This window comes from Moschus berezovskii, chromosome 1, assembly GCF_049115385.1.
Source record: "Moschus berezovskii isolate FMDL1 chromosome 1, NW_MosBer_1.0, whole genome shotgun sequence".
NCBI classification, from domain to species: domain Eukaryota; kingdom Metazoa; phylum Chordata; class Mammalia; order Artiodactyla; family Moschidae; genus Moschus; species Moschus berezovskii.
In genome coordinates this window covers 92214653-92230348 of record NC_142460.1, presented here as the reverse complement: position 1 = coordinate 92230348, position 15696 = coordinate 92214653, and the positions used below count along the sequence as shown (strand labels likewise).

The window sequence follows — 15696 nt, the reverse complement described above, 5'->3', positions numbered from 1 at the left end:
GTGGTTCCCAAGTATGTTTCCTACACATACTCTGCACTCCCCTCAGCCCCAACCCTGTAGCAAAGCCTTTTTTGAGACTTGGTGTCAGGACTCCCAGCAGTGATAAAGGATCCCTTCCTTCTAGGCCTGGCTCTTGCCTTGGCCATACAGGTAACAAGGAAGGTAGGCTCAGTTCTGCTCTCCCCTCTCAGAAGTGGGTCCAGAGGAGGCTTCCAAGTGAGGGGCTGTGTTAGCAAAAGGAAAGGAGTGGAGGGAGTGACCACCTGCCCACCTGGGTGGTCGTGATTCCTGTGTAAGCCTGGCACTGGGTGTGGGTCTGTTCCACTCTGCACTGTTTCTGCAGCTCAGTTAATGAGCATCTCTGGAGAGGTGTGCAGAGCAGAATCCAGCTGTTGGGTTTGGTGTCTGAGACTGTTGCGTGGAGGGGCCCCTGAGACCCAGGGGGCCTGTGGGTGTTGGGGGAGGGCAGCATCGGGGGCTGGGTGCCAGGCCCTCCCCCCTGCCTCTTTGGCCTCAGCCGGCCTGGAGGTGGGGTGGGGAGGGGTGGTGCTTCTCTCCTTGGAACGGCCCTGCTATTTCTGGATGGGCTTTGTCCCTTCCCGGGTGTTGTCCTCTCTTCTTCCTTCCCTTCCTGCCCTCACCCCCGAGAGGCAGGGCGGTAATCACAGGGTTGCTGTGTCTGTGGTGGCTGGGCAAGCAGCCTTGTTGGCAGGGAGGCTGGGCCCTCAGCCCTCCCCTTGCACCTCCTAGCTCCCCCAGGATCGCTGTGCTTATGGGCCTCACTGCCTCCTTCCTGCCTCCACCTCCCCCAACCCCCCAATCTGGCTGCAGATTGGAGGAAACCTTGCTCTACGCCCCTGATGTGGGCAGGTATTGTATGGGTGGGGGGCTGACAGTGCAGGGACGCAGCTTGGTGCCACATGGACCCCCCCCTCCACAGCTGAAGGAGGCCCTCACCACCTCTGCCGTTCCCCAAAATCTGGGCCTGTCCTCAGGGTGAGCGATCTCAGCGGCAGGTGCAGGAGCCTCGGGCCTGTTGACTCTTTGGCTTTCGAAGCATCCAAGAGGGCGCTTTGTTCTTTCCTGCCCACCTGACCCGGCTCCCACCCCCGACCCCAGGCCCAGACCTAGGCTGTGCCAACAGAATCTGTCTGAGGTCAGAGTGAGGGGCTGGTGGTCCCACAGTCCAGCCACACTGGGAGGCTGGGGTCCCTCCTGGACCCCTTGTTTAAGGCAAGGAAGTGGGTGGGGGTGAAAGCAGGGGTCCCACGGTCCTGGCAGGAGGTGGTGGAAGGCACTGGAGATACGTAAACCTTGGGTTGCCCCAGGTGCTTCCAAACTTTTGAAGGACTACCTGCCTGCAGGAGATAGGATGTGGTTGGAGGGCTTGGCCCCAAGCCCAATGTTAAGGCCGTGGTGCTCCTTTGGGCCCCTGCAGCTTAGAGCTCCTGGAACCAGGTGGAAGAGTGAAATTGGGTGGCCAGGGGAGGACAGGGGCTTAGGCCTTGCCAGGGGAGAAGGAGGTGAGGTCGTATGGTGAGAAGAGTGCTGGCTTCACAGACTGACAGCTGGGTTTGAATCCTGGATCTGCTGCACTCTGTTTGGTAACTGTAGGCAAGTTGTGTCACTTGTTTGAATGCGTTTCCTTATTTCTAAACTGGAGGAAAAACTGTCTGACCCATCTGAGTCGCTTAGGGTGAGGCTCTGTGCTAACGCCAGGCCCTGTATGGGTGAGTGGCAGATCCTAGGGGGCTGCTGGCCGGCTGCTCTGATCCTGGGGCCCTCCCCCTGGGGCTCCTTTTCACTGAGGTGGTCAGATCCCATGGTGCAGAGAGCTTGGTATGAAAAGGGTCCCGTTCTTGGGGCCTTCCACCACGCCCTGGCATTCACCATGTCACCTCTGTTGGGCAGGGCTGAGAATTACTGGTGGCGTGGTCAGAACACGCGGACGCTGTGCGTGGGGCCCTTCCCCCGCAACGTGGTGACCTCCGTGGCTGGCCTGTCAGCGCAGGACATCAGCCAGCCACTGCAGAATAGCTTCATCCACACGGGGCATGGCGACAGCGACCCCCGCCACTGCTGGGGCTTCCCTGACAAGATCGATGAGTGAGTACTGGTGGGGTCCAGCCTGGGGGCTCCAGGGCCAGCAGCCCTTCCGTGGGCACACAGGCTCTCCAGCCCTCCAAGGTCCCCATTACAGCCCTGGGCCAAGGGTCTCCTGTCCTGCAGCCTTTCCTTGCAGGCAGGACTGAGGTTGGAGCTTCAAAGATTGGACCAAGTCTTCCTTTGGTGGAAGGGCCTCCAGGGCCTACACCTCTTAAATCCCCCTGGCAAACTGACCTTAGGAAAATGGACTTGGAAGTAGCCTTTGGAAGCAGTTAGTAAGGAAGCATCTCCTGATCCCCAGTACTTGGTGGCACTTTCCCTTCTCCTGCTGGAAGCACCCATGTCCTAGAGATGGGAGCTACTGGCTCAGGCCTGAGAGGCAAGATGCAGACAAACTCCCTGCAGGGACACTCCAGAGGGAATTTAGGCAGCAGCTCGGAGCCCTCTGCCCCTCTCTCTAACCCACCCCACCCTGCTTACTCTGTACCTGGGAGGGGGTTCAGCTTCCTTTAAGTGAAAGGATGAGGTCATCTAGGGACATCTGGGGAAGACACACAGGAGGATTAGTCACTTCCTGAAGGCCTCGCCCCAGGGAGCCACCTGGAGCTCCTCCTACTGGGCCTCCAAGCCTCTGTGCCAGCCCCACTGGGCTTCCGAGCAGTGCTTTCTTCTGCACCTTCTGACAGGCCTCGTCCCAAGGGGTGAGGTTCAGCCTGCCCTTCACCCCCTGCTCTGCACACCAGGACACTGAGCCCTGGGAGGGTGCCGGGGAGGGCCTGAGAGAGCTGGGGTTGCAGACCCTCTGCAGGAGGCGGCCATGGCAGTGTGGCCTGGCAGCAGAGAAGAGCGTGCCAGCAGGTGGCTGCTGAGCAGGGGTGGGGTGCCACGGGGGTTGCAGAGGGCCAGCTCTACCCTTTCAGGGAGTACTTGGAGCCCATACAATCCTAGGCTTTTCAGCCTGCGCTCAGGACTTCTTCCACTGCCCCCTCTCCACGGCAACCCCCCCGCCCCACCCCAGTCACTGCTAGATCTATGGAAGGGAGCGCCTGGGAGTCAGAAGTCCTGTGTTCCAGACCCACGTCTGCCAGGGGTGTGGACAGGACTCTTCTGTCCTCTGCCTGAGCCCATGGCACAGGCCCAGCAACTCCCCCAGGGTGCCCTCTCTGCCACCACCCTACCTGCACCCATCTCTGACCTGCTTTTCTCCCCACAGACTGTATCTGGGAAACCCCATGGACCCTCCTGACCTGCTGAGCGTGGAACTGAGCACATCCAGACCCACCCAGCATCTGGGCAGGGTGAAAAGTAAGGGCCCCCAAACCCTTAGTCCCTTAGTTCATCAGCTACCCAGGAAGAGGTGCTGCCTCCTCAGGCCACCCTGAGCCGGTTGGGTCAGGGCCGCAGGGGACAGCTGTGTCCCGGTTCTGGCGGGGCGTGGGGCGGGCAGTGAGAGGCAGTGGTATCCGCCGAGGTGGGCATCGTCAGTCTGGCCAGTGCTGGCCTGCCCTCTCCGCTTTCCTCCTCCCCCTCCTCCTCCCCGCCATGCTCAGATCCTGGCTCTCCTCATTCCCCCTAATCCTGCTCTCCTCTCCTGAGCCAAAACCACCCCCTAGGCTCCATCGTGGCTGGCAGCCTCCTCCATCTCCCGGATCCTGGGCCTGTGGGTCCGGAACACAGTTTTCCCATCCTGCCGCCCCATTGCTTCCCATCGCTGCTGGGTGTGTGCGTTCAGTCGCCCCTATTCACTTTCTCTCTCTCTCTCCCCCACCCCGCACTCTGCCCTCCCCTCTGGATCTGTCTCCCCTCCCTTCTCCTCTCTCTGCCCCTCTGCTCTCCGCATGGCCTTTCTTGCAGGGGAGCCTCCACCTCGCCCTCCTCAGCCTGCCATCTTCACTCAGAGTAAGTGGGGCTGCTCCCGGTGCCTTGGCCCCCGCCCCCGCCCCCTCTCTCCTCTCACTCCTCTCCTTCTGGAAGGTACAGAGCCCTGGCCGGCTGGCTGGGTGGCAGGGGAGGTGGGTGTGTGCTGTGAGCTTTTGCGACTGACCTGGCCCAGCATGCCTACCTCTCCCCCGACCCCCAAAAAGCCCGGGCTTCTGGAATAAGAGTGTGATCCTGGTGCCCACCCCCCGCCTCTGCCCACCATCGTGCAGCCCTGCCCCACTTCCTGTGGGACCTGCAGAAGCTGTGTCTGGGCTTTCGTGCCAGTTTGTCCGGAGCCCTGTCCTCTCTTAAGGATGGCTCCTGTTGCCCTTGACGGTGGGAGATGGCCCATAGCCCCTGCCTGCACTAATGGTGTGCTGTGACAGGGTAGGGATTGCTAACCAGGGCCCACAGGGATTTGGGGTCTTGTGTCAATGGAGAGGGTATCAGAAGCGGGCACATGTGGGGTATTGCTTGCTGTAGCTGAAATGGAGGCAGGGGCTCGCTGGCCCCTGTAGAGGGCTGCCAACCCCCAGAGCAGGTTCTCCCTCCTGTTTGAAAAGGGTCTGTGTGCACGGAGAATTCTGGTGGCTGAGGGCTGCCCTTTGGGGGAATTGGGAGCTGGTAGAGATACTTGACTGTCTTCCCCATCCACCTGCCTGACGCTGCCTCTCTGTTGGGGTTCTCCCTTCCATCACAGAACCAACCTACGACCCCGTGAGCGAGGACCAAGAGCCCCTGTCCAGCGACTTCAAGAGGCTGGGCCTGCGAAAGCCAGGACTGCCCCGTGGGCTGTGGCTCGCGAAGCCCTCGGCCCGGGTGCCAGGCACCAAGGCCGGCCGCGGTGTTGGCGAGGTCACGCTCATCGACTTCGGCGAGGAGCCTGTTGTGCCGGCCCCACGGCCCTGTGCCCCATCACTGGCGCAGCTGGCCATGGACGCATGTTCCTTGCTGGACAAGACCCCGCCGCAGAGCCCTACACGGGCCCTGCCCCGGCCCCTGCATCCCACGCCTGTGGTGGACTGGGATGCGCGCCCGCTGCCCCCACCTCCTGCCTACGACGACGTGGCCCAGGATGAGGATGACTTCGAGGTCTGCTCCATCAACAGCACCCTAGTGGGCGCCGGGGTCTCTGCTGAGCCCAGCCAGGGCGAGACCAACTACGCCTTTGTGCCTGAGCCGGCAAGGCTCCTCCCCCCGCTGGAGGACAACCTGTTCCTCCCACCCCAGGGTGGGGGCAAGCCACCCAACTCGGCCCAAACCGCAGAGATCTTCCAGGCGCTGCAGCAGGAGTGCATGCGGCAGCTGCAGGTCCCGGCTGGCTCTCTGGTCCCCACGCCCAGCCCCGGGGGTGACGACAAGCCCCAGGTGCCCCCCCGGGTGCCCATCCCCCCGAGGCCCACGCGCTCGCGTGGCGAGCTGTCTCCGGCCCCGCCAGGCGAGGAGGAGACGGGTGGGTGGCCTGGACCTGCCTCCCCTCCCCGGGTGCCCCCCCGGGAGCCCCTGTCTCCACAGGGCTCCAGGACTCCCAGCCCCCTGGTACCACCTGGCAGCTCCCCACTGCCACCCCGGCTCTCCAGCTCTCCCGGGAAGACCATGCCCACCACGCAGAGCTTTGCCTCAGACCCCAAGTACGCCACCCCCCAGGTGATCCAGGCGCCTGGCCCACGGGCCGGCCCCTGCATCTTGCCCATCGTCCGAGATGGGAAGAAGGTCAGCAGCACCCACTACTACCTGCTGCCCGAGCGCCCGCCCTACCTGGAGCGCTACCAGCGCTTCCTGCATGAGGCCCAGAGCCCCAAAGAGCCAGACCCCATGCCCGTGCCCCTGCTGCTGCCCCCTCCCAGCACCCCAGCCCCAGCCGCCCCCACTGCCACGGTTCGACCAATGCCCCAGGCTGCCCCAGACCCCAAGGCCAACTTCTCCACCAACAACAGCAACCCAGGGGCCCGGCCATCCGCCCTGAGGGCCACTGCTCGGCTGCCACAGAGGGGCTACCCTGGGGACGGGCCAGAGGCTGGGCGGCCTGCAGACAAGATCCAGATGGTGAGTAGTGGGCCTGGCTGCAGGGTGAGAAGGGGCAGGGGCCCAAGGGACCCAGAGGAAGGGGCCCAAGTGGTGCTGACGGGTGGGGGTGGTGTGCCCAGCTGCAGGCCATGGTGCATGGGGTGACCACAGAGGAGTGCCAGGCGGCCCTGCAGAGCCACAGCTGGAGCGTGCAGAGGGCTGCCCAGTATCTGAAGGTACCACCACCTCCTGCCCACTCTGGCTTTCAGGGACCCTGAAGACTGTTCTGCGGCTCTCCTCCCACCCTCTCCCTCCCTACCCCCACCCCCCTTCCTCTGCCCCGCCCTGGTCCAGCGCCCCTCTGCCCCAGTGTGTCCCATGGCACCACCCTCTGCTCCCCAGGTGGAGCAGCTCTTTGGTCTGGGTCTGCGGCCACGAGGCGAGTGCCACAACGTGCTGGAGATGTTCGACTGGAACCTGGAGCAGGCCGGCTGCCACCTGCTGGGCTCCTGCGGCCCTGCCCACCACAAGTGAGCAAACCTGGCATCTGCCGTCTTCCTGTCCCCGGGCTTCCTGGAGCAGCCACCCTGGGAGTAGCCAACATTGCATGGCCAGACACGGGCTCTAGGCCAGGAGGAGGGAAGGGGTCCCAGTCCCACGAGACAGGCAGTTCTCGAGGAAAACAGTTTCTCCTAAGCACGTTTGTCTTGACTTCATAGCTTCTTTGTTCAGATGAACTAAGGAGTAAGAGGAATCGGAGCCACTCTGGTTGCAGGGGACTTGCTTCCTAATCAGGCTCTAGTGAGCAGCAGTTTAGGATCCAATAATTTAAACAAATACTTCTCACCTCCTCATTTCCTATTTCTGTTTAAAATAACACCTAAAGTTTTAATGCCTTTTTAAAGGAATGTCTAATAAAAAAAAAAATCTATTACTTTCCTGTAAAAAATTTGTATGTAATCTGACAAAATATATAGATGTATATTAATAACAAACTTGATGTAGAATATAAATACCAATGAAAGTTTTATTGAGTCAAAAGTGAACTTCTTCCCTGGGAGGTGCTGGTGGGGTGGTCCCCTGGCAGGACAGCCTGATTGGAGCCCAACGCCCTGCTCACATTTGGTGTTAGCTTATGCTCCTTTCCTGATCTCTCAGGGTGCTCATCTGTAACGTGTATCAATGTTAGTTCCAACCTCATAGAAGTTGTTAGAAGAATTAATGAGGGACGCCTCTGTCACACCACACAGCAAGTGTCTGGCCCACGGGCGGCTGTCACTGAATGTTAACCGTTACCCTGTGGCTATTCTTACTCCTTTGCATCAGTTATTGATACACAGTTAGCTTATTAAAGAAGGCATCCAGGATGATAAATTCCAAAATTATTGCCTAGAACCACCCATTTTCAACCCCTTTGGCCGGCACCAAGAGGCCTTCTCGTACCTGCTCACCCTGGATCTTCCGTCCTCTTGCACTGACCCCTGCTGATGGAGGGCTTTCTGATTGTTTCCCATCCTTTAGGCGTTGAGATGCCTGAAGAGCCAGAGGATCTGCCCTGAAGGAATCACTTAAGCTTGTCCATCTGAGGAGGGCGGGGAGACTCCCTGCCAGGCCTGGAGGACCTGCTGCACCCACGGCTCCCAGTGGCAGAGCGAGGCCACGGCAGCAGGAAGCTGGGACCCCCGCCCTGCCTGTCCCTCCCTCCCCCAGTGCTGTCCCTGCAGCTCCAGAGCCCTTGGTGCCCCAGCCAAGGTGCAGGAGGGAGCCTCTTGAAGGCAGGCTGGGGTTGGCCTCAGCAGGCCCTGCAGCTGACCTGCCTCTGGGCTTTAGTCCCTGGTGGAGCTTGTGGCTAAAGGGTGTGGCCAGGCCTTGCCAGCAGGAAAGCCAGCTTGACCTGGGGCAGGGAGGATGTGTTGGCCATACAGAGAGATGGACCAGGGAGTGGGTGAAGGCCCTTCACAGGGCTAGGCCTTTCCAGGGAGCCCTGTCGAACAGAATGTGGCCTCACCGTGGACGTATTATGGAACTTGGCCGGTCTTAGGATCTTGTGCCTGAAAATAGCCTGAGGTGGCTCAGGTAGCAGAGCTAGGGTGCCAGTTCGTTCTCTGGCAGGAACCAGGGCCCAAGGGCCCAGGATTGGAAGGAGACCAAGGGGGCAGCTGCCCTGGAGGGACACCAGTGCTTCCTCTTTGACCCAGCTCTTCCCCTGTGTTCCGTGTTTTCCCACCAGCCTCTGTCGCCAAAGTTGCTGCCCCAGCTATGAATATCTGCTTCTTCCAGAGAAATAAAGTTAGTTTCTATTTTATGTTACTTATTTGTGTCTGCCTGTTTCTTTGTCAGCTGCCTGAGGCTCCAGGGCTCCCCAAGCCACTGCCATCTGTCCCAGGCAGCAGGCCCTGTAGCGCCACCTGTTGATGAAGAAGAGGAAGTACAGGCCTCTTTGACCCTGAGGAGTCTCTCTCCCCTTCCTGGGCGGGCTGAGGACAGAACCCACCTAATTCAGTGTCCCTTAAGTTTTAACTCTGGAGTTCTGTGAGGCAGGATATACTGTAGGACAGAGTACAGTAACTCAATTAGCTGGACCTAAGCCAGAAATTTTTTTAGCACATGCTAAGTCACAGTGGTCATGTATGGATGTGAGAGTTGGACTGTGAAGAAAGCTGAGCGCTGAAGAATTGATGCTTTTGAACTGTGGTGCTGGAGAAGACTCTTGAGAGTCCCTTGGACTGCAAGGAGATCCAACCAGTCCATTCTAAAGGAGATCACTCCTGGGTGTTCATTGGAAGGACTGATGCTAAAGCTGAAACTCCAATACTTTGGCCACCTCATGCAACAAGTTGACTCACTGGAAAAGACTCTGATGCTGGGAGGGATTGGGGGCGGGAGGAGAAGGGGACGACAGAGAATGAGATGGCTGGATGGCATCACCGACTCAATGGACATGAGTTTGAGTGAACTCCGGGAGTTGGTGATGGACAGGGAAGCCTGCCGTGCTGTGATTCATGGGGTCTCAAAGAGTCGGACATGACTGAGCGACTGAACTGAACTGAAGTCACTTCAGTCATGTCTGACTCTTTGCAACCCTATGGACTATAGCCCACAAAGCTCCTCTATCTGTGGGATTCTCTGGATAAGAATACTGAAAAGAAAAAATATTGGAGTGGGTTGCCCTGCCCTTTTCTCCAGGGGATCTTCCCGACCCAGGGATCAAACTTGTGTCTCTTGCATCTCCTGCATTGGCGGGCGGGTTCTTTACCACCAGCATTATCTGGGAAGCCCTTTTGCTTATTTGTTTAAGCATGGAAGTCTTCAATATGTGTTAAGTATTTTAATTTTCTGGATAGCTAATTCACTTGGTTCAAAATTCAGAAGATATTAAGGAGTATACAGTGAGATTTCCCACCCCAGCTGCCATCTCCCCTCTTCAGATACTGCCTTTATCCTGTTTTCCATGTGTTTCTTGTTTTTTTTACTTAAAGTGTTGTGAAGAGCTCCTTAGCCATACTGAAAGAGCTTCCCCAGTCTTGTCTAGGGTTGCATGGATATGGCTGAACCATTCTCTGTTTAACCAGGCCCCTTTGGATGGTGAGTTATTTGGTGGTTCCCAATCCTCTGCAGTTACAGCCATTGCGGCAATAAATGGCGAATGTGGGTTATTTGTCACTTGCAAGGCAATCTGAAGGATGAGTTCCTAGAAGTGGTGCTCCTGAGCCAGAGTGTGCGCAGCTCCTGAGGGATCCTGCCAGCTCTCTCCCCACAGAGGAGGGTCTTCCCAGTGTCACAGTCACCAGTGTGTGAGAGCTTTCTGTGTGGTATCAGAGCTTTCTGACTTCAGACACATGGAAAATGGTGTGTTTTAAAATGCACTCCTCTAAGTTGGGCCATTTATATTTCTTTTCTATGAGCTACTTATTAATAGCTTTGACACATTAAAAAATGAGATTATTAATCTGTTTCTTACTGGTTTTAAGGAATTTAGTGAAAGAAGAAATTTAGCCTTTTGAGCTTTATCATATTATCATCTGACCTTAAGGAAAAGAGGTAAGTCATAAAGTAAGCTGATGGTTTGGGTTTATTAAAAACAAAGGCAATTCAGGATGTGTCTGAGTTGTTCTCTTTAGTGTCTGGGGCTCCAGGTTGACTATGGGGTAGGCCCCCTAGGAGATCTTTAGACTTCAGATGCAAATGTAGTCTGAGTATGCTATTCACAAAGGCAGGAATTAAATTATATTTAGCTGCAATTTAAAGAAATCAAATATATTATCAGGCCAGTTCAGATGCTCAGTCGTGTCTGACTCTGTGACCCCACGGTCTGCAGCACACCAGGAAAAAGGCATGTTGTCATAGAAAAGGAAAAAGTATTTGGGCCTTGCTGCTAGACCTGGATTTCATTCTCAGTTGTTGAATCTTGGAAACATGACTTAACTTTTCTGAGTCTAAACTGGGGAAGAGTAATTCCCACTTTATAGAATGGTTGTGAGGATTAAATGAGGTAACGTAGGTGAAACATTTTGTTAGGTGACTGGCCATGAGAAGTACCCAGTAAACTATAATCATGACACATTTTGTTTCTTCATGTTCCTGCCTATTGATAGCTTGCGTTATATACTGAACAACTCCTAAGTGTACAAATGTCTTCTTTTACCTACCCTCTTATTTGGAAACAATTTGTTTTTTGCTAGCAAGTCACTTCTAGTTACAGATCATGGGCACTTTTAGCTCCATTTAAAAAATGTCATTTTTTGGAAAAGGAAATGGCAACCCACTCTAGTACTCTTGCCTGGAAAATTCCATGGATGGAGGCGCCTGGTAAACTACAGTCCATGGGATTGCTAAGAGTTACACGCAACTGAGCAACTTCACTTCTAAAAAAAAAAAAGTCATTTTTTGGTGAATGATGGCAGAGCTAATACATTTCAGAATTATATTTTATAAGGGGGATACCAAAGCATCTGGAGTTTCCTCAGGGGGTCAGGAGAACCAATGTACTTTTCTTGCCAGAGACAGTTCCGTGAATTCTAGGTTTTTCCTGCCATTTTTCTCGCTTCTGGTCAAGCTGCCAGCTTCTGCCAGCATCTCTTGGGTTTATTGAAAAGATCTTAAGGAAAGATACTGAAAGAACTGACCCAAGTTTGTTTGCCAGTACGGAGCATCAGTAAATCAGTGAGGATTCACTGGATACCTTCTTTGTGTCAAGCCTTGAAGAGGGGATACAAGTTAAAGAGACATAGTCTGTGCCCAGGGGGACTGTGACATTGCAGCAAGATGATGCGTACTCATTACATGCTGGATGCCTTGGAATGAGAGAGGAAGTGGCTCCCTGGAGGAAGAGACATTGTGCTGACTTAATGGGGAAGAATAGGTAAATGCCAGGAAGGTGAGGGGACATGACAGCATTGTAGGTGTGGGAAACTGCACTCATACCATATGGAGATGCAAACTGGCTTGTCCTGAGAACAAAAGTTGGCAAGGCTAGCACTCCTCCTTTTGTTAAGTTTCTGGGGTGGGTTGAAAGTGACTTTCATTGTGTGATCCTAGTGAGTGGATCCTAGGGCTGGAACATGAAGACACTTGTGTAAAATGCTGAGTCCTCTAACTTAACAGACAAAGGGAGGTGGCAGAGGAATAATGTGGTCAGACCTGTGTCTTTAAGAGAGATGGGATAACCAACGGGGTCCTATTGTACAGCACAGGGAACTGTATCTAATAACCTATGATAAACCATAATGGAAAAGAATATGAAAAAGAATATGTGTATGGGGACTTCTCTGTTGGTCCAGTGGTTAGGACGTTACCTTCCCATGCAGGGCATATGGACTCGATCCCTGTCCGGGGAACTAAGATCCCACATGCCTCAAAGCCAAAAAATGAAATAAAATAAAAACGTAGACAATAGAAACAATATTGCAACAGATTCAATAAAAACTTTAAAAATAGTCCACATCAAAAATGCTTAAAAATTATATACATATAAAATGTATGTATAATTGAGTCACTTTGTTGTACAGCAGAAGTTAAATACAGCATTGTAAATGCACTTTATTTCAATACAATTTTTTTAAAAGAGAGATGGCTCTGCTTTAAAGTGACTGGCCGCTTCACTGCGGCCAGGAGTGGAGCAAAGGCCTAGTGCCTGTGTCTCGCTGCACACTGGGGAAATAAAGGTGTTCTTGAAGCAAATTGATTTTTACAGAAATTTGAACTTGGAAAATGAAGAGGCCACCAATTCCTTAAATCCTTGGCTAGAACAGGGGTTCTGAAGGCCAGTCCAGGGCCTGTGCTGGTCTAGGGTCAAGTTTTCACTGGCCACCAAGCAACTTTTTCTCAAAATGTACTGCTCCATTACGATTGTCTTTATCCTGAGATTTTTGTCTTCCTACAATGGTATTGGAGTGGCTGTTCTTGTGCAGTGATGGTAGTGGTCGTGGTAGGTGGTAGATTTGTCCTCGTGCCTTCACAACCTTGCAAGCAGTTATTAGTTTTACATCATGATCTCTGAAATCCATCTTTAGAACGCCTGGCTTATGTGTTAGGCAGCTAGTGCTTTTGTGTTAGGCAGCACCACCTATTGGCAACATGTGGCACTGCAGTCTCTTGGGCCAAATGTCAGATGAAGGGATAACACTGTGTGAAGTCACTGCCCAATAAATCAAGTCCAAAAACTCCAGGCCCAGGCCCATGGGTGCTTAAAGGGACATTCCAGGGAAGCTACTGGGGAAGAAACAGGGTTGCCAATCATCTGGAGCCAAACAGGGGCTGGCTAGAATTTAATGCCAAGCAGAGGAACTGAGTGGGAGGCTTTTCCTAGGTTTTCCCCTAACCTAGGAACAGTGACAGTGAAGTCGCTCAGTCGTGTCCGACTCTTAGCGACCCCTTGGACTGCAGCCCACCAGGCTCCTCTGTCCATGGGATTTTCCAGGCAAGAGTACTGGAGTGGGGTGCCATTGCCTTCTCCAAACTCTGGACTAACTGGGAGGAAGCTGTGGGCAGAGGAAAAAGTCCTTGGAGGACACAGGTGCCCTTTGGGAAGCCCACACCACCACTGTATTTATTTTTCATTGAAGTATAGTTGATTTACAATGTATTAATTTCTGCTTTACAGCAAAGTGTCTCAGTTTTACGTATACATCTATTGTTTTTTATTTATATTTTAAAATATTTTTTCCATTATGATTTATCCCAGGATATCGAATAGAGTTCCCTGTGTTAGGTAGGACCCTGTTGTTTATTCATTCTGTATATAATAGTGTGTACCTGCTAATCCCAAGCTCCCAGTTCATCCTTCCCCCATTCTCCCCCTGCCTTAGCAGCCACAAGTCTCTTCTCTATGTCTGCGAGTCTGTTTCTGTTTTGTAGAGGTTCATTTGTGCCATATTTTAGATTCCACATATTAGTGATATCGTATGGTATTTGTCTTTCTCTTTCTGACATACTTCACTTAGTATGATAATCTCTAGTTGCACCCATGTTGCTGCAAATGACGTTATTTCATTTTTTATGGCTGAGTAGTATTCCATCATATATATGTACCACATCTTCTTTAGCTAGTCTCCTGTCAATGGACATTTAGCTTGTTTCCATGTCTTGGCTATTGAGAATAGTGTTGCTATGAACACAAGGGTACAAGTATCTTTTTGAATTATAGTTTTGCTCAGATATATGCCCAGGAGTGGTACTGTTGGATCATATGGTAATTCTATTTTTAGTTTTCTAAGGAACCTCCATTCTGTTCTCCATAGTGACTATACCAACTTAAATTCCCACCAACAATGTAAGAAGGTTCTCTTTTCTTCACACCCTCTCTTGCATTTAGTTATATGTAAATGATGACCACTCCGATGGATGTAAAGTGATACCTCATTGTAGTTTTGATTAGCATTTCCCTAATAATAGTGATTATGAACATCTTTTCATGTGCCTGTTGGTGAACTGTATATTTTCTTTGGAGAAATGTCTATTTAGATCTACGGCCCATTTTTCAACTGGATTTTTTTTGTTGTTGAGTTACATGAGTTGCTTGTATATTTTGGAAATTAAGCCCTTGTTAGACAGCAAATGTTTTCTTCCATTCTGTAGGTTGTCCTTTTGTTTTGTTTATGATTTCCTTTTTCCTTCACAAAAGCTTGAAGATTTGATTAGGTCCCATTTGTTTATTTGTGTTTTTATTTCTATTGCCTTGGAAGAGTGACCTAAGAAAACAATGGTATGATTTATATCAGAGAATATTTTGCCTATGATCTCTTCCATCATTGTATTTTTTAACACTGTTTTTATGATTGTCATATGTACTGACTGTTGAATTGAAACATTCAGAAAAGTGCAATGAGGAAATTAAAATTACCCAGAAAGACTTGAAATTTTGATATATTTTTTCCTGTGTCCATATATGTCTGCATTGTGGTTTTATAAAAATAAGCTTATCTGGCTTATATTCTTATGTACCTGACGTTTTTTACCTAACATTTGACACCACCAGTTTTCTGTATCTTTAAATGCATCTTCTCAAAGGATATTTAAACACTGCATATTTTTCATTCTGTGGAAGTGGAAAATAGTAGTTCTCTATTAACACATTATTTTGCTAACATTTTTATTTTATAACAAATTATTTTAACAGATATTGCTAAATGGCTTTTCAGAAAGATTTGTTCCCCTTATTAAAACAAAATCTATGTTTTTTCATTTATTTTTAAATTGAAGTATAGGTTGTCTTAATTTCTGCTGTACAGCAAAGTGATTCAGCTATACACACACATACACACATATATATATATATACACACTCTTTTCCCTGTTCTTTTCAGTATGGTTTATCCCAGGATATTGAACATAGTTTCCTGCACTGTACAGTAGAACCTTGCTGTTTAACCATTTTATACACAGTGGTTTGTATCTGCTAACCTCAAACTCCCATTTGATTCCTTCCCCAACCCTCTCCCCCTTGGCAAGCGCAAGTCTGTTCTCTGTGCCTGTGAGTCTGTTTCTGTTTCATAGATAGGTTCATTTGTGTCCTATATTAGATTCCACATATAAGTGATATCATATGTTGTCTTTCTTTTTCTGACTTAGTATGATAACCTCTACTTGCCTCCACATTTCTACAAAAGACATTATTTCATGGTTTTTTGTGTATCCTTTCTTATTCCACTGTGTGTGTATGTATATATCACATCTTTATCCATTCATCTGTGGATGGACGTTTAGTTTGTTTCCATGTCTTAGCTGTCGTTAATAGTGCTGTATGAACAGAGGGGTGCGTATATCTTTTTGAATTATAGAAATAAAGCCTGTATGCTTTAAAAGAAAGGATTTCTATTTTGGAGCTTTGTTTTAAAATACTTCTGAATGAGGTAATCTGTTGAGAATGGTCCAGAAGATTGGAGGAAATGGGCCATGACTTGATAATTGTATAACTTAGTGTTGGAATAAGAGGGCTTGTCTACTTAAGAGAGTGAATGAACCGTTCCACGATTAAAAGCTAAACAGAAATCCATGCGCTTTCCAGGTGGGGACATTCCCACGGGTCCAGCTATCCTTTCTGAGGCTGTCCCTTGGAGGTCTCTGACTTGTGGCCACCTCTGGGATGCATGGCTTCCCCCCTTTTGGCTCTGGCATCAGGTGCACAGAATCCCCTTCTCTTGAGGGTCTTTATGAAATGGAGATC

The 15696-nt window shown here is 51.4% G+C and overlaps 1 protein-coding gene across 8 annotated transcripts in view; it reads left to right on the top strand.

Annotated features, from left to right (window-relative positions):
* The window catches only part of TNK2 (tyrosine kinase non receptor 2), a 39189-nt gene extending 30846 nt beyond the window's left edge, over positions 1-8343 (top strand). For 3 of the 8 annotated variants that reach the window (XM_055400816.2, XM_055400569.2, XM_055400406.2), the window contains 7 exons: positions 1912-2106; positions 3320-3411; positions 3961-4080; positions 4727-6072; positions 6174-6269; positions 6436-6563; positions 7555-8343. In XM_055400816.2, the coding sequence (XP_055256791.2) occupies positions 1912-2106; positions 3320-3411; positions 3961-4080; positions 4727-6072; positions 6174-6269; positions 6436-6563; positions 7555-7561 (1984 nt within the window). In that variant the 3' untranslated portion in view covers positions 7562-8343. Of the gene's footprint in view, positions 1-1911; positions 2107-3319; positions 3412-3960; positions 4081-4726; positions 6073-6173; positions 6270-6435; positions 6568-7554 lie in introns of those variants that run through there. The other 5 variants (XM_055400650.2, XM_055400982.2, XM_055401073.2 and 2 more) reach the window with 5 other exon arrangements.
* The last annotated feature ends 7353 nt before the right edge of the window (positions 8344-15696 follow it).